The sequence below is a fragment of the Gambusia affinis genome, linkage group LG06 (assembly GCF_019740435.1).
Source record: "Gambusia affinis linkage group LG06, SWU_Gaff_1.0, whole genome shotgun sequence".
Taxonomy (NCBI): domain Eukaryota; kingdom Metazoa; phylum Chordata; class Actinopteri; order Cyprinodontiformes; family Poeciliidae; genus Gambusia; species Gambusia affinis.
Genome location: NC_057873.1, coordinates 11,024,959 through 11,043,438, shown reverse-complemented (window position 1 = coordinate 11,043,438; position 18,480 = coordinate 11,024,959). Strand labels below are relative to the sequence as shown.

Below are 18,480 nucleotides of genomic sequence, written 5' to 3'. Positions count from 1 at the left end.
AGAGCACAAAATAACCTCAAACCTTTGTTAACTTGTCTTTTTTTTCTGCTTTAAGAGTTTAGAGCTTCTTCCTCTCATGTGTGACATGTTGTGCCCTATAAAAATTCACAAACTATCTTACCATTTAAAGGTTTTAAAAGTTGCCCAGCATTGGACATCTGCAGCTCCGCAGTTACACATAAATATAGCCTCAGAGTGCATTAAGAGAACACGCAGTCTTTTCACTGTTCACAATGTGCTCAGAGTTTTGGTTAACCACAGGCTGACTTGAGAAAAGGGCAGGGTATAAGAATCTGCTGTGAGTTTTCTAATGGAACCCGAAGTTGCTTTAGTTGTCATGTGAAACGGGACAGAAGGGAAAAGATTTCTTCTCAGCAGCACGGCTCGTCGAGACAACGTTGAAATGTGGAAAATTCGGCACATTAATGCAGGAAATCTCTTGGGGTTGTGTTGCAGAGACGAAAGTGAACTTCCTATTTTAGCCCTGCCGGTATTTTGAGCTCTTAAGTAACACGTTCTCTGCAAGAAGGAAAGAGGAGTTTAAGAGAGAAAAAAACTGAAAAATGTGCAGAAATTTCTGAGGAAAGGAAGAAAGACATGTAAGTACAACCTGATTACTTTGTCTTTAATTATTTTTGAGAATTTGAAAGAATTCAAAATACAAAAAAAAGGACCAAAATTACACCCACGATTGTTCCCAGCCTGTAAAGTTTATTTGCAGAGGTGTCAAACCGTTGCTCTGTGTGCATAAATATGCTGTGCATGCCGGTCATAGTGTTTGTCTGTTGGTGTCCAGGGCAGTGCATGCTCCTGTTAACGGGACGACAGCAATCCCGTGGAGATGCAGCCGGCGGAGACTCTCGCTGCTGGAGAAACTCAGGGGCTGTCAGGACGCCTGGTGTCCCGGGGCCCCATGGGACAGAGAGGGGGCCCACGCTGCTATCCGTGGAGCACCAGCCGGGGTAAGAGAGGAATTACCTGTTGAGTGATTGAGTGATGACAAGTTCGTCAACAAGAATTTGTTGAGAGCATAATTTCTATACTAGAATTAATTCCTATTTTGAGAAGTAATGACCAGACCACTTATTTGCAGATTTTTTTAACTTATATGTAAGCAAAAAAAAAAAAATATATATATATATATATATATATATATATATATATATATATATATATATATATATATATATATATATATATATATATATATATATATATATATATATAATCAACCTTTTATCATATATTCTATTGTTGCCTTGCCATCCAAAAGCAGACAATTACACAAAGAGAAAAAAAAATAATTTTTCAAGTTTCTACCTCAAAAGACACTTAAAAACAAATAGTGCTTATATATTTTAGTAGCCTTTGAGGTTTTATCTCAAAATGGAAACAAAAGATGACGAACTTTTAAGAAATGTCCTCGACTAAGTCTCTGAGTCTCAGATATGCCCAAATGTTGGAGAATTTACAAACCAGGTCCTGCTGGAAAAACATGTGTGACATGAATGGATACGTGTTGCTTAGTTGCACTCTATAATAATAATTTGCTGTTGCCTTCTTTCTTTAGCGTTACTTGTGATATTCGTCTTCATTAAAATCGACAATCGTTTGTAAGTTTCTGTTTTTAAACTTATCTTCAGTTGAAAAAAGTTGAGGAACCTTTTAGTCAAAAGAACAAGAAGTGTGGCTCCTAAAATTCGAATATTGTAAAAAAAAAAAAAAGTTCTCACTTTAGAAAATGAGGCTCGGGTTATTGTTATGATAAAATATTTCATCCCTTTGTTTCTTGACTCTGAATATTACATAAAATAAGTCTTCTGAAAAGTTCATTTTTATACATAAATTTTTTTTTTATTGTTGAGTAAATTACTGCAACCAGTGCGTCATGGCATGGAGGTGATCAGGTAACGGTGTTATGGAGGTCCAGATTTCTTTGATATCTCCCTTCAGGTCATCTACCTTGGTGTGTCTGGTGTTTCTTATCTTCCTCTTGACAACAGTTCATAGCTTTTCTATGGGGTTAAAGGTCAGGAAAGTTTCCTGGTGCATCAAGCTCATTACCATCACAGTCATAGAAGCAGCTTTTGGTAGCTTTGGCAGAGTGGGCAGCAGGTGCCAGGTCCTGCTGGAAAATTAAACCAGTATCTCCGCACAGCTTGCCGGCAGTGGCTTCATTTACTGTGGTCTTCGGAAACCCAGTGGACCAGAACCAACAGATGATCCCCAAACCAAAGCCAATTTCAGTGACTGTGGAAACTTCACACTTCTGTGCCGCTCCACTCTTCCTCCAGACAACTTGGACCTCGATTTCTAAGTGAAATGCAGAGCTGACTTTCATCTGAAAACTGGACTTTGGACCACTGAGCAACAGTGGTCCAGTCCAGGTAAGACACCTCTGATATAGAGTGGTCTGACATGTGGAATGCAACATTTGTTACCTATATTTAGGATTTATCTGTTCGTAATGACTCTTGGTGCGCTGACTTCAGCCTCAGTCCACTACTTGTGAAGCTGCAGTTACCCCTGCTGCTGTAGCACCTTATTCTTCTACACGTCTTTCTTCCTCTCAACTTTCTATGAAAATCCTTGGATACAGCCCTGTGTGAACAAACAGCTTGATTAGCAATGACCTTTTGTGGCTTACCCTTTTAGAAGAGGATTGTCTGTTGAACAACTGACAAGTCGGCCATCTTCCAAACTCTGTAAGCTACAATTTGTGGATTGAATAAATATTATTTTTATTGATATTTTACTGATCATCTGTATTTCTGAGGACTTAAATTTTGTTTTTAACAACATACAAGCAGTAAACACCAACACCTTGTCATAGTTAACTCTGCTGGTCATATTATATAGGAGCTTATATAAGAGAAGTGAGTGATACCAAATCTTGAACTTTTCCACAATATTCCGATCTTTTGAGCTTTACTCGTCTATTATAATATTTGAACATTTCCATTTTAAATTGGGTTTGTACTTGACACTCATAGCAGTTCACTTCCATGTGCACAGTTTATAAATATGCAAAAAGATGTGAAACTAAGAATTCAAACCCCATGTAGTTTGAGAATGGAACTGAATGCAGTGCTGGCATTTAATTTTCTCCTCTGCATTTGGGCATCAATGCATCACAGTATGGGCCCAGTATGTAACCTGACTAAGACGTGAAAGTTCTCCCTGAAGCTCAGCCGAGCATTAATTTGCCACACTAAAGGTCAAGGTCTGTTTTTGTTTCTTCCTTTGTCTAGACCCGTGTATTTTTAATCCTCAAGACCCATTGTAATGCATGTTTTGTTTCTTTCCCCTCATCCACACTCCTGACTTAAATAATTGGATGATTAACAGGATTCTTTAACACCTAATGGTGTGTTGAAGAGGTAATTCATTCATTTGTTTCAGGTGTGCTGGTTCAGGAAAACCTGTAAAAAAAAAAAGAAGGACAAAGCGTCTTGAAGACCAGGATTTAAAACTACTGGTTTTCAAGACACACTGCCCTGAATTTCTTTTGGTGTTTCCCTGCTTGAATACATCTGATTCAAATGATTGTGGTTAAGTAAAAGCCTGCTAACCAGTCGTCAATTAAAATCAGGCATGCTGAAGCAGGAAAGCATGTAAAACGGGAAGGACAGTCTGTCTTAAGGACCAAGACTGAAACACTCTGGTCTAGATCGCCTGACCAGAGGCTGAGTCAAGAAGACCAAACCAATTTCAAAGTTGTGATAATATTATAGTGGTTGTGGCAAACATAAGCAAGAAGGTGTCCAATAAATTAGCTCTCCATTTTTACACTGTAAGAATCCATGTTGATACTCCTGAATGCTTCTCCAAGTTGCAGTAAAAAAAAAAAAAAAATGTTTCTGACTTTTCTTGAGGAAAAAAATGAGTCCACCAGGTCTGAGATCAACACAGGATGGACTGAAAATGTATTCAACACCAAGACTTTGAAAATGGGGTCTCAAGACCAAATCCACTAAAGTAACGTCAAACTACAATATGGTAAAGGGGTTTTTGTTTTACAGAAACATTACTATTACTTTGCTACCGATAATCCAACCGTTTATCATCTATACACTTTTTGTCTTTAGATAAGTTCTCTGTGAATCTTTAGTAATCATCTAATTGTTTAATGTGAGAAATGAAGCAATTTCTCCTCTAAAAGACATGCTTAAGTTTGGCCTTTTCAGTGCCTCCTAAATCTGTTTAGACTTGATGAAGCTATGCAGTTCATGTCATGGTCTCTCTGTTTTATATTTGCAAGAATAAAATTATTATGCTGCTTAGTTTTATAAATATGTCAGCTCTTTTTAACATTATAACCAATATAAGAAGTTTATTAAAAAAATATATGCTTCTCCCAACGTACTGAGCAATTTCGGATCACTTTGGGCATCCTGTGCCCAAAGTGATATTTATGCCTTTGTTGCTAAGTTTTGCATGTCAGCATCAACCTTTTGGTTCTCTTATGCAATCTAAATATTTTCTGAAACTTGATATCTTGAATTTGCAGCTAAAACATAAAAAAAGTTTTGCTTTCAGCCAAAGGTTGTTTTTCTTGTTTTTATATCTTGGTCAGCACTTGCTCTCTCCGAGGCATCAGCAGTTCCCTTTTCTGGTTTACATCTGAAAATATAAAGAATGCTTTTTAAGCTAAATGCAGAAGTACTGTTGATTCATAGCCTGAACGTATCAGGGAAACGACTTTACAAAATGGATGCACCAGCTGCAGAAAAGCTCTGTGAGTAGCAAAAGACGTTAGCTTTTTACAAGATGATCGTTTCAAATCGTAGCCTCTGTTTATGCTAACTGGAAGCATCGGGTTATTAAGCCATGTAAGAGGAAGAAGGCTTTTTGTAGGCAGTTTTCCGGTGTGTTGTGGAGTTTGTGGTATGACACAGATGTAGAACAAAAAAAATGACTCGGCGGTTGGGTTGTAGTGAATCACCTAAAAAGAGTGGACGTCATTTATCTCATTCTTTAAGTGATCTTGTCTTTATTTCTGCGCACTCGGAGCCTAAAAGCTACATCCTCCATGTATGTTTATAATTTTTTCATTCTAATGCGTGGGAACACCTCTGAGCTGAGGTGGCATTACTACATGAGTGATCGGTTTTTCTGGACTCAATGTGCTTCGTGTTGCTCAAGTCCACCGTGACTCAACCAACCGCTTCTCTCTGTTGCTGCTTCTGCTTCCAGGAAAACACAAAGGTGATCTGACTGATAACAGCAGTCTAAAAAAAAACAACATCTCAGTTTTTTTTTATCTTTTGGTTAAAACATCAGAAATGCTCCTTGAGATGATCAAAAGAAACCCTTTTTAGGAAAACGGTTAAATCTTTTGAAAGCTTCCTCTTTTTTTAGCAATGCTCTGTACGCATATACTGAGAACCTTTGCCTTCAGATTTCGAATCAAATGTTGCTGAATCCTGATTGGTGCATACAAGTGTGACGTCACACTTTTGCTTTACACATATTCGAGTAACGTAGAAGGGATAACAGGATGCTGTATCAATTAAAAGGATTAACCAGTGACATTGTGGTGTTAAAATGACTAAAGCTGTCATGTAAGTGTAATGTTTATAGGTCTTTTGCTTTGTTTTTGAATAAATTAAACATTAACCAAGATCCACATATTAGTTGAATATAAAATGAAGGAACAACAGTATGAAGACAGAGATAAACAGATGCTACCATAGTTGTAACAAAGACAAAAAAAAAACACGGTTGTTTATTTCTAGAAATTCAACATAAACAGATTGCCTATTTATATTTCTACGGGGGTAAATATTACATTTGATTAATTTTCAACACAACATAAAGCAGCCTTTAGCAGGAAGGATACATTAATTGGTAAAATATTGAAGTTAACTTTTAATAGATATTAAAATATTTAAAGATAACCATCAAAAGCTCACGTTATAACTCCGGCCCAAGGAGCGAAGTTCTAACCTACAACAATGTGGAGTTAGAAGTGACCTAGATGTTGTAAATTTGATTTGCAACTTGAAACTTCACTCTGAACTGAGGCAAGGGACTTGAGCCTTGACTTGGACTGTTCCCTCAAATATTTGAGAGACTTGGGCTTTTAAAAAATTACTTACAGACGTGTGTGTGTTTGGTCCTGATTTCAGCTGCAGTGTCAAAACAAACCTTCCTCAAACTTTTTAATTAGCTTTTTCCAAAATCCTCTCCTGATTGCTGTTGTTACCTTTTTCTGACACATTTTTTTCTTCCACTCAACTTTTCATCCAAATTCCATATGCACTAATTTCTCAAGCAAGAACCTTTTAGTGGCTTACCTTCCTTGTGGAGGATTTTGAAGTCAAGCTAGCAGTGTTCCCCTTGACCATAGAACATAACTAATGTGTTTGTAAAATCCATTTTTATTGTTCATATAAGGTGAATGATTTTTGTTTTTAGGCCCACTGTCGATTAGCAGAACAGAATTTGCATTATTAGATCAATCTTGCTGCAAGATCTACTGCTGAGACAAACTGAACTATGTCTGGGTCTCGTGATAGTAAACTTCACCACAGACAATATCTTCACATGTCAACGCTTAGAGAAGTGTATCTGAGTCTTTGAGAGATCAGAATGACACCATGTTGCTAAAAAGATGAACTGCTGTAGCTTTCAAAAACCACACTTGAAATTGTCAGGGTTTTATATCCACGCCTCGGTGTCTCTCTTCTTGTGGCCTGGTTGCCATGGAGCCTCTTCTGCAAAGTTTGTGTGTGTTGGAGATTCAGAGGAAACGTCTTACTTCTCAGCGGGCTTCAATCGCACATCAGACAGCTAAATGAGTCACTTTGTGTTTCCCTGCAGAGCTTCCTGGTTGTGCGGGACCCTGTGACGTCTCAGCCCTGCCTACTGTGTGTGTCTGCAGGGGATCAGAATGGAGAAGTTCTCGATTATAAAATGAACTGCAAGGGAAAAGGTACGAAACAATAGATACAAACATTTGTCTAGGTGGAGCCCGGTTAACTGAGGACCTTTGAGTTTCTCTTTTATTTCTTTTCTTTACTGATTTGTTACTTCTGCTAAACATTGCAAACCAACATGTCAATAAGTCAATATTATGATAAGGCCAATGACACTGTCAATATCTACATATGTTCAAATATCCACCCAGTCATACTTGGTTAAAGGTTTCCCTTCAAATGCAAAAATTTTTTTGTAGCCATCAAAAAGTTTTACCTGTAATTCTAGATGATATTAGACATCTCTTTCAGACAAAGGTGGTAGATTTAATTTGAATTGATTGGTTTCCTGACATGGCTTTTAAACATATTTAGAAAAGTATTTGTACATTTGAGGTCAGGGCCTTCCAAAAGCTTCACATTAACCAACTTTATCTGTCACAAAACTAGTTTCTATATGTGTTTAGAAGGACATTTCCTGTGTGACACCAAGTTGTGCTAAATTCAGTCATCTTTGTGTTGATTTTTTTGATAGCCTGGTAAAAACCAGATTCTTGTTCTATTCTTTGCTTTGAGGCATAAACTCTGTTGAAGTTTAAAATTTCACCCAGTTGCTAACATTTGGCCGTAACATATATAATGCACCAGTTCAACGCTATGAAGCTTACCGAAAATTGCCTACAACCCTCCTCCGCTAAGAAGAAATGAGGCCACTGTTTATGTCAATTCAATATTTGGAAGCGTGGCCAAAATGCATTCACTTTCTCCGTTGCTGTTGCTAAAACCACAGGCAAATCTAAAACAAATCAGAAAATTGATGTCATCGTTTACAACTTCTCTTTCTGCTCTCTGATTGGCCCGGTAGAAAATCCACTTCAATGGGAGAAATCCCACAGACACGTGACGTGGAAAGCAGTAGCCAGGCTAATATTTTGATGAGGTTGATGAATTTTAAGATAGTCTAACATTCCATCTATTATATGCAATAAACCAGAACAGTAGGCAGTGAAACCCAGGCCCAAAGCATTATGTGCCACCAACATGCAGGACAGTTTGTACAGTATTCTTAGGTTTTGAACGTATTTCACATTGACTGTCAAATATCCATTTTGACAGTTTGCCAAAATATCATCCAACTATGGCAACTAGCTATGCACAAACTGGGGTATCTTGGATGCCAGTCTCTTAGTTCATGTTTGTGTTTTGTTTTTTTTTTGGCTTCACTACTCTTATATATATTGTTTTTAGTTCACAGTAAATTTGAGTCTTTTAGTGTATTTTTTTTTGTTTGCTTACTTCTGATCATTTCCAACTCATCAGCCTTTAACTGGTGGCTGTTTCACTTAAATGTTCACACATGGTTGGGTATTCCAACAAGGGGAAAAAATCCCAAATGGACGAATTCAGGCTGACATTAACCTTTTGCAAAATCCCGATTAGTACGGTTGCAGGTATTTTCTGTGTCTGTGCAAACTATTAACTCATATTGTTTGAACTTGTGCACCTGCTGCCTGTTGTTTGATAAATGAAAGTTTTCTTATATAATTATTCTTCTCCAGAGAAATAGGTTTAAGATACGTGATAATGAAACACACGACACTGTTTCTCACTCAAAACTGTATCTGCTGACCTGCTGAAACGTGCTTATTATAAACCGTCTACTGTCAGGAAAATAGCGAGTGACTGAGAAAAGTAGTAAGCATAACTACTTCAGCGGTGACAGCAAATTTTCTACAGAACTCCTCTTTATAAACTTCCTTATTTAAAGCTCAAAGGCACATTCTGAGAATGTAATGTAAGGCAATGTAATGGTAATGAAACGTAATGACACTGAGCTGCTCACTCTTCTCTATTTTTCTGATAGCCTTCCAGATCTCTGAGTCTCGTCTGTCTTTCTCCGATTTGCCTCAGCTGGTGCTCTTCTACTCTCTGACCAGGTAGGAGCGTACTTTACTGCTTTTACCGTATTTACAGTTGTGAGCTGAACCTTTTTGTTATTTGATTATGAGATATACAGAGAAATAAAGTCAAATGGAGATTTTAAAATTCTCTTAAAAACCTTATAGGATATACAAGTAATGGCAACTTTAAAGTCTTACCAAACCTCTTAGGCAAATCTAAACATCGTATTGTTACAATGCCTTCAAGAAGTATTCATACCACTTGAATTTTTACACATTTTGCTGGAAAAGAGTACAGCATGTTTACATATTGCACAGTGTGTTATTCCTTTTTCTGTTTTTATATTTTATGCTCTTGTCTTTGTGTGAATCTACATGCTTTGACTGCCATTTACTTTGATGTTGCACTAAAATCTCACCCCTGTGGGGCAATAAAGTATATAATCGATCCTATTCTGCTCTATTACCAGTCATGGAACCTGTGGTCCAGATAAATTTATTGTTCAGAGCGGCATCTAAATTAATTAGCTGTGCCAAATGCGTCTCTTGGCTGCTTCCCTGATCAATTCAATCAATTTTCTTCTGTTCAGATATCTAAACTGCTGTTCTGTTTAGGTAGCAGAGCATATGTTGATAAGTTTGCAGTCGCTCCTTCCTGCCTCCACTTTTGAATAATGGATTGAAGAGTGCTGTGTTAGAAGTTTAAAAAATGGTTTATTGTTTCATGACTTAAGCATTGCTTTAACCTAAAGACCTTCCTCCCTGGCCTCTCTGCTGCTCTCCTTGCTCTTTATGACTGTTTGTTTTCTGATGTAACAAACCACATAAGAGCTGGATTTTTGTTTTTAGATTAAATTACATTTCAGTGAACTCTTTGATAATTAGGGGGCCTGAAATCAGACTAATCAATACCCAAAATATTCTTTTTTTTGTTAAAAAAAGCCCCCATACATTATTTACCTTTTATTTCACTGTTATATCAAGCATTGTGTTGCTGTATCATATTAAATCTATTAGTTGTGTGAAATTCTTTTATGGTTCCTTTCCTGCATATGTTCGAGATATATTACCAAGTGTTGTGAATATTTTTACATGTCTCTTTCTCTCTCCGTATCAGGGATGTCCTGGCTGTCTGCCTGTCCATCCCCCGTTGGATCTACAGTCCATCTGACATGAATCAAGATCGTCTCTCTAAGCTTGAACCTAGTGAGTCCTTGGTCCCAGTCTCCTGCATCAAAATACAAAACTACAGTAATTTTAAAACCATGTTAAGTAATGATTTCTGCTCTACAGAAATGTGGTTGTCCACACCACCCGAACAACAAGCAGAAGAAATGCCCAGCAAGGAGCCAAGCCATGTGATGTGCTCTATTCAGGTACGTTATTTTGTAAGTGTGAGTAAGCGAACTCGCCAAAGGAACAACTTCTCTGTTTTTCCTCGGTGAGGAAGTTCAAAGTACTGTAATCCTCTCAACAACTGCAGCAGCACAAAACAAAACATTCACTGAGCAACTTGAGGAGGAACTTTGAAAGTTAAACTCATACTAAAAATAATTCACTTCCTAGAGATGTTGAATAGGATAGTTTGTGATATTAGTCAGCCACTTAGTAAAAATAGCTCCGACCTGTTGCTTGTCAAGCTTGTGAGCAGTTCCACATTTTTTCCCCCAAGTAAAGAAAAAGGTAAAGTTGGAAACAGAAATGTTGCTCTTTGTAGAGTCTTTGCAGGCCCTCAACAAGTCAAATTATAATTATTTTCTGATATAATTAGAACATTTGTCAGACTGCCATGCTTTTAGAGCCACTTCAAGCATTTGACATCCTGTGGTGAGTGAATCTTTTTTAAATCAAATAGGAGTGGCTGCATGGTGTGCCGTTAGACCAGCAGAGGTTCGTTAACAACTGTGTTTTATAAAATCTTTTTCTATAATGGAGAATTTGCTAACTTTGTGTTGTGTCCACATGGACTGGATTTCTGGAAAGTTTTAAAAGTTATTTATGTTGGAGCCCACTTCATGCCCTACACACTATTACAACATTAGTAAAAAAAAATTTACAATTGTAGTGCTAGATCTGAGCAGTTGTTATGTTAATATTGTTTTTCTATTGGAGTCTGCTAGTGATTTACTGAAAAAGGTCTCCATTTCTGTGAAAACCATGTAATAAAAGAGTCTAGTATTAATAATAACAATCCAATTGTTCTCCCTGTGCCTTTTAAAATGCTTGGTATTCGTAGATGTGGGGATTAAAAAGCGAAAAATATCTGCCTAAATATGAGACGGACCAGTCAATCTTTCCAATCTTAGTTTTTGCTCATTTGCTTGTTTTTCTGAAGCTGACTTCTGCCAATGGCGCCCTGTGCATCATAAATCCCCTCTACGTTCATGAACATGGAGATGACTGGTTGACTCAACGGCCAGCAGCTTTACAGTTAACAAATATCAGGCGAGAGCGACGCCTCAGCACCACCCGGACTTGGACAGGGGCTGGGATACAAAGCAAGCGAGCCATCTCACTGGACCAGGAATCCAAGGCTGCCGGTACAGAGGGATCAGGTCAGAGTCAAATGCATCGACACACAAAGATTGCGTTTTAAGCAGGTGGTTAAGCTTTAATTTAAAAGAGCGTGTTTTTTTTGTTGAGCAGGTCTGACCAGAGCCAGGTCCGCTGATTCTCCTCTCATCCCACAAACGTCAACAGAAGTGGTCCTCAGGAGGCCCAGCCGGGATTTAACATGTAGCATCCCTCAGAGAGCGAGCACGGGGAGCCTTTCCACGCCCACCACACCAGGAACACCTGAGCAGCACCGCCACAGCAGCCCCGTGCCTCAGTCTCCACACAGGGTGTCCTGGATTGAAGATGGAGTTTGGTTGCCTCCACCCAGGCCTTCGTCTTTGCTCCAGCCCCCTTCGCTGGAGCTTGACTCACTGTCGATCAGCAGCATAGAGGAGGAGCAAGAGAGCCAACTAGCAGGCCCAGCGCCCCATCACCCTTCAGCGCACGGCTTGGCTGGTAAGGTCATCAACCGTCTGTCGGCTGTGGGCCAGGCGCTCGGTGGTCTGGTGTCCCAGAAGAAGAGGCTGACCAATCGGGTGGTGGAGATGAGCGAGAAGAAAGGAAACGCCTTTGGAGAGGCAGTTAAAGGATTTGTAGAGATGACCCTGAAGGGAGGTTCTGACCCCACTGGGCCTACCGGAGCAGAGTATCTACAGGAAGTGAGGTCATCACTTTCGTCGCTCAGGGAGATGCTGTTGGATTATCCAGACATTCAGGCCATACTGGACAGCATCACTGACTTAAACGACCCTGAGATTGGTGAGAGACGTCTAAAATTCTCAAATACCCTTTTGTTGCCAAGATGCATTTTATTCTTGTGTATATTTCTCATCATTTGTCTTTAAATCCTCCTTTAGACTCTCTGGTAGAGGTCACTCTTCACAAAGTGGCCTTGAAGCCCGTCTCCTCCCATCTCTACTCCTGCATTCACACCTCCAGGACCAATGATGGCAGCTTTCAGCATCTCCAGGGAAACTTCCTGTTGCTAGAAAAGAACGGAATTGAAGAACTTGGTGGATCAAAAGGAGTCGGAGTCCCTGATTCTGTCAGTTTGGAGAGAATACAGCAGAGATGGGCCAGTATGCACGAGGCCTACTCCCCAAACAAGAAGAACCAGATCCTCCTCAAGGTCTGCAAGAGCATTTACCACAGCATGAGCACTAATGCTACTTCTAGTGCAGGTAGTGTATGTTTGTTAATGTCCCAGTACTGAGTGAGGATGAGCCGGTACCTGAAACTCTTCTCTACTGCAGGTGCGGTGTTTGGAGCGGATGATTTCCTGCCTTGTTTGACCTGGGTTCTCCTCCGTAGCAACTTGGTCAGCTTACAGGTGGACACGGACTACATGATGGAGCTGCTGGACCCCACACAGCTACAGGGAGAAGGTCAAACCAATACATGCCGTATTTTCCAGACTATAAGTAGCATCATTCAAAAAATGTGTCAAGAAGAGAAAAGAAACATGTATATGTTGCATTTATTTAAAAATGTCCATGTCAATGATTTGATCTTGTGACACATTGTGTTCGGTTGCTTTTCAACAAACTCTCTGAAAACTTTGTTTTCACTGCAAAAGCACTTGTTCTTACCAAGTATTTTGGTGTAGGCTCTAGTGGAAATATTTTAGCACACTTGAAATAAGACAGAACTATCTTACAGCAAGAAATATGATCTTGTTATAAGTAAATAATTCCTTTATACTGATTATTTAAAAAGTACTAGTTCCACTGGCAGATTATTTCACTTTTAAGAAGACTTTTTTCCCATAGTATAAGTAAAATAATCATCCACTGGTACTTTTTCATCAATATTGAGGAATTATTGACTTAAAGGACAGGAAAGCTGGTCAAAGTTGAAAAGACGTGAGACTCACCTTCCAGCAGGACTGTAAACATACATAAGTATCTATTTGAATGGCCTACTCAAAGCCCAGATCAAAATCCAGTAGAGAACTTATGCCAAGATCTGACGGCGCTGTTTTCAAAAGAATAAATCGGTTTCCAGACCGCCAAGAGGCTTGCAGGTGGTTCCACAAAGCCTCAGCAGAGCTAAACACAAATGCACTCCACACTTTTCAGATTTTTGCTTGTAATGTCTGTTTTCACTTCACTATCACTTCAAATCCTAACAAAAAAGGTTACGTTTTTGGATTTAACAGTGAAAACTGCCAATCTCAACACTTACAAGGAAATATTCAGTGAAATACAAAACCACAGCTTTCGTACAGTGTTGTCTAATGTTTGTCAGTGTTGCTAAGACTCTTTTTTAAAATCTTCTTTACAGGTGGCTACTATCTTACAACTCTATACGCCTCTCTCTTCTACATCACTAGCTTTCAGCCACGGCTGGCTGCCCGCCAGCTCAGTGTGGAGGCCCAACACTCTATCAACCAATGGCATCGCAGACGCACGCTCCACTGCAACAAGTCCCGTCGCAGCATGCACAGACGGACAATTCGCAGGCAGACAGCCAAACAGAACTTGGAGACAGAAACTGCGAGCAAGAGTGAAAGTGGGGGACAATATGAGTCTGAAAATGCTGACATTTCAGAGCAGCACTCAGAAACCAGCGAGGATGCTGAGCGGAGGCCAAGTGAGAACACAGAGTGTGAACAGGAACTAGGAGACCAACCACAGACCACGGAGCTGGCAGACTTTCAACCTGCGCAGCAGAAAGAGGTGATGACCAGTGAACAGGAAGACAAGCTGAGTGTTTGCACAGAAACAGAGGAGGCTGAAGACGATTCTGATGGAGAGCTGAGAGAAGACCTGAGGTGACAATATGGGACAGTTTGTCAAAGTCTTTCACCCAGGGTCAAACAAACTCTTCCTAAACCCACATTAATCGCTCCACTAAAAGAGCACCACAGTACCATCTGCATTTTTATATCAAGAGAGTCCCTGATGTGAGTCTTAGTTGAGGGTGTTCAGAGTGTTGCTTTCATGTTTGGCCCATACCTCTGTGCGTTTCCGCTCTGTGTATCGACTTTATCTTCCTGTTTAGATGGTGATTCTAATTTAACCTGTGTGCATGTTTGTATTAGACCTGGTGCACAATGCTTCTCGCTCTTTGAAACCGGACATTAGGTTAACTTCTCCTCAACTCTGAACAACGAAAAGCAGAGTCAGCAAATTAGACAGCGATCTTAAATTAGAGTTTGTCGGTCAATATAGCCTTATTCGTACCCCCCCGTGAACTTTTTCACATTTTATGACTTCACAACAATTTATAAGTCATACATTGGGATGTCTTAGTCACAGTTTAGAATCCAAATGAGAAGCAACGACAAGCTGTTTTGGCAACAATTTAAAAGAAATTGTACAGAAGCAAAGATGGTAGACATCTTTTGTTGTTTTCAGACTGAAAATTTTGATTTCTCAGAAACAAAAGGAGGAAAAAAAAGAATTTAAAACAAATAAATAGAGTTTGGTTAAAATAAAATCCTACTTTTGATATTTCCCAGTGGGACCACTGAAAGGTAACCTGAGATGGAGTTGTCTAATATGTCAATTAAGCTTCTATCATATTTAATATGCAAATCATATAATATTAAGTACATTTCCGTGATCAAATTAAAGTTATACACTGATGTGCTGTTGTTATTTCCTTTCGAATAGGCAACTGCTTCCAGCTAGAAGCATCACTAGCTTGTTTCTTTATCACTGTACCTCAAACAAATTGTTGCCAGTGGGGGTTTGTTATTGGTCAGTAATATTTAACTGAGATTTCTATCTTCAAGATTATATCTTTGTAGCACATACAAGTTTTTATTTATCAGACAGCGATAATGTTCAATGGATGTGTAGCACTGCTTGCTTTTAAATAAAGATCTCTTCTCCTCCTTGCTAACCTGCCTGGCATCAAACAGCATCTTAATTTGAAAATCAATTTCTATGCTTTTCAGTTCCCTATGAAAAACGTAACCCAATCAAGAGTTAAAATGATAAAAATAAGAACATTTTGCCAACTCAGTAGTTTAATAAAAATGATTTACACCAGCACCACTAGATGGCACTATTTCACCTTCAGTGACATCTTCATTGTTTAGAAGCACGGCTCATAGTTTATCTAAAAAACATGTTTTATGAGTTTGGGTATGTTTAGAATAGGAAGTAATTGTAAAGCATGATCTAGAAGCAACTACTCTATTTAAAGCTGGAACATTGGTGAACATTATATTATTCCCATGAAGATTAAAAGCAACCTAAAAATGGATACAGATAATTATCAGTGAGAACATAAACACATCTTGAAAGGCTGTAATAAATGTGGGGAAAAAGTGTTGTAATTGTATTTGGCCTGTTGCTTAAAATAAACATAGTATGCATTTTTAGTTTGTAGAAACTCCCTTATTACAGAGGGGAAATGGCAGCAGAAGTTTGAGATGTATGTGCTCCACCTGACAGCAAACTTTGTAAACCTTCTGATTTCTTTATTTTGTGTTCCACTTTTGTCCCTTGGACACAATTTTACCCTCTAGAAGACTGCCATGGAAATATTCTTTTCAAATATCTTTAATTAATTCATTAACTTTGGTATTCACCATGCTAAACAAATATAGTCATAAAATTTCAGAAATTGTAAAAACAAATTAACTGAATTACTTCCTCGTGTTCTCCTGAGTCCTGCTAATGACCTGATTATTTGACTCAGATGTGCTGAAGCAGAGACGCATCTAAAAGTTGTCAAGGACCAGAGCTGAAAGGTTTGGAGCTTATCACAAAATGCAAAATAGTAGGACTATCTATATATAAACTGCTACACATAAATTTGTGAGTTTTAAAGCTAAGTTGTTCCAGTAAAATGAAGTTGTAGAGAAGAGGAGGCTCAAAACATGTCAAGTTCCAACTGAGGAGGGAAAAATTATTAATCAAGCGTTCCCTCGTAAGTGTTTAAGGAGGTTAAAGCTGAAGGTTAATAGATACTGTTGAACTTGAAGCACAAGCTAAAGTAGCTGCTTGAGCTGCAGTTTGTGAACTGAAAGTTGTGACACTTAAAACACAGATCCTGTTCAAGTAAAAGACAACTGAATAAACTCCAAGATCTGCAGATGTTAAAGGCTGAAAAGCTCTAAGGACATTTTCTGGCTGCATTTCTTCACATCAAATTATTGCATAGTTATTTTTTATTGCCTTTTAATCAACAGCCTGTAAATTCAAGTGTTCCAGCACAGGCCAATGAATGCACATGCACTGAGAATGCACACATGCAAATAGTTATCCGGGGGCCCTCTTATGTAAATGTACACACTCGAAGTCATGGACACACGCATATGGAACTATCTCGCCTCTGCATCCTGAACGCCCGAGCCAATCAAATTTGCCTAATGAGACATCTGGCATTCTGCCTGCATGTGGATGCTGAGCCCAGAAACAGCTGGGGCATCTCACACACACACACGCATACACGCACACGCACGTATGCACACACTTCGGCCTAAATCTGAGGAAAGTGCTGTGGTCCAGACTGAACTAGCCAGAACCCAATCTCACACTCTGACTCTCCTCTGGAACGCACTTCTTTTACACATGTGATATATTATGCATACATGAGTCTGTTACACACTCAACATGCCCATAAATTAGATATATGGCAGTGGTGACTGCTAGAGGAAAGGGAGCACTGAGAAGAGAGGAGTGGATGTGAAGTAAGGAGGAGGGGGGCAGATGGCTGTGGCCTGAGGCATTAGAGGTACTTGCAACTAAACATTGAGACTGCTGCAAACACACACATACCTCATATATATATATATATATATATATATATATATATACATATATATATATATATATATATATATATATATATATATATATATATATATATATATATATATATATATATATATATATATATATATATATATATATATATATAAAATATATATATATATATATTAAATATATATATATATATAAAATCAAATTTTATTTTAACCTGAAAATCTAAAGGAAATTATTGTAAATGCTGCTTATTATAGCTCTCAATAAAATCATTATCCTCACATCAGGGATTTTCACAAAAGGGAAACTAGATTTGCCCCAGAAAACGGTAATCAATGCAGCCCTGGTGCTTCACTAAGCTTCTTTTGATCCAAAGTTTATTGAATATTTTTGTTTTAATCCAAGTAAAGCCTCCTGCATGTTTCAGCCTGACTTATTTTTTTTTAGATTTTTAAAATTGTGTTATTTTCCTGTTTGCAGCCCTTAAATCATTCCAGGTGACACACACACACATGCACACACACACAGTTTGGTTGCATCTTTACCATGTAGCACTGCTTTGTCCTTATCTGCCACATGTTCCCTACTCTACATGTTTGTGTCTTTGTCTTTCCGACGGCCTTTCAGAGACTTTCACCATCCAGCAGCTTGCCTCTGTCACAGCTTGTCCGCACACAGACAATGAGGTTTTCCCCCTGTTGCTTTTTCACTCCTTTCAGTCCTGCTGGAGCTTCAACATTCCCTCTAAAGTCATTCAGTTCTTCCCTGTTCTCTTCCTCCTTTCCCCGCTGCATTCCTCTGTTTCTTTTTTTACTTTCTCCACCCCTCCTTCTTCCTCACTCCCCCTCCCCCCTTTTCTCCCCCTTGTCTGAACTCTGACAGGTGTGTAATTGAATGATTAATGATCAGAAGAGTGACCCTCCTCCTACACACAAACGCACACACACACCCACCCACACACATACACTGATTATGTTAAAATGTGATTTTACATATTTATATGCACACTCACACACACACGCACACCAATGCCCACTTTCACACAGGTGTGCACATTTTCACATCTCACACATTCATATTACCCCAACAGCCCTGATGGTCAAAACCAGTTGGAGTCTTCAAACGAAATGAAACATAATCAGGACTGTTGCGATTCGCTGAGAGTGAAATATATGGAGACGTGTCGACACAGTGGCAGCGCTGCACTGTTTCCTTAAAATGACCATCATATGGTTTTCATTTTACAGAGCTGTTTCCTTCAGAACTGGTGAAAATGTGCGTCACGCTTCAGTGTCTTTTAGATGTTCAGCTAAAAGCTCGGATGACTGAATTTGTAGAATTAGATCCTCAAAGAATACCTCAGTCTCTCCAGGAAGTTGT

At 38.8% G+C, this 18,480-nt stretch overlaps 1 protein-coding gene across 4 annotated transcripts; it reads left to right on the top strand.

The window, feature by feature from the left end:
* The first annotated feature begins 254 nt into the window (after positions 1 to 254).
* Positions 255 to 15,710, top strand: rinl (Ras and Rab interactor-like). 4 transcript variants are annotated; one of them, XM_044118801.1, is made up of 11 exons: positions 255 to 599; positions 797 to 962; positions 6,826 to 6,937; positions 8,785 to 8,857; positions 9,939 to 10,027; positions 10,115 to 10,197; positions 11,157 to 11,376; positions 11,468 to 12,136; positions 12,235 to 12,558; positions 12,631 to 12,762; positions 13,661 to 15,710. In XM_044118801.1, coding segments are annotated over exons 1-11 (2,364 nt in total). In that variant the 5' UTR covers positions 255 to 597; the 3' UTR covers positions 14,155 to 15,710. The 4 variants fall into 4 exon arrangements, with proteins under 4 accessions (XP_043974736.1, XP_043974739.1, XP_043974738.1 ...); XM_044118804.1 differs by lacking the exons at positions 255 to 599; positions 797 to 962 and adding an exon at positions 3,355 to 3,999; XM_044118803.1 differs by lacking the exons at positions 255 to 599; positions 797 to 962 and adding an exon at positions 4,433 to 4,738.
* Positions 15,711 to 18,480: the final 2,770 nt, after the last annotated feature.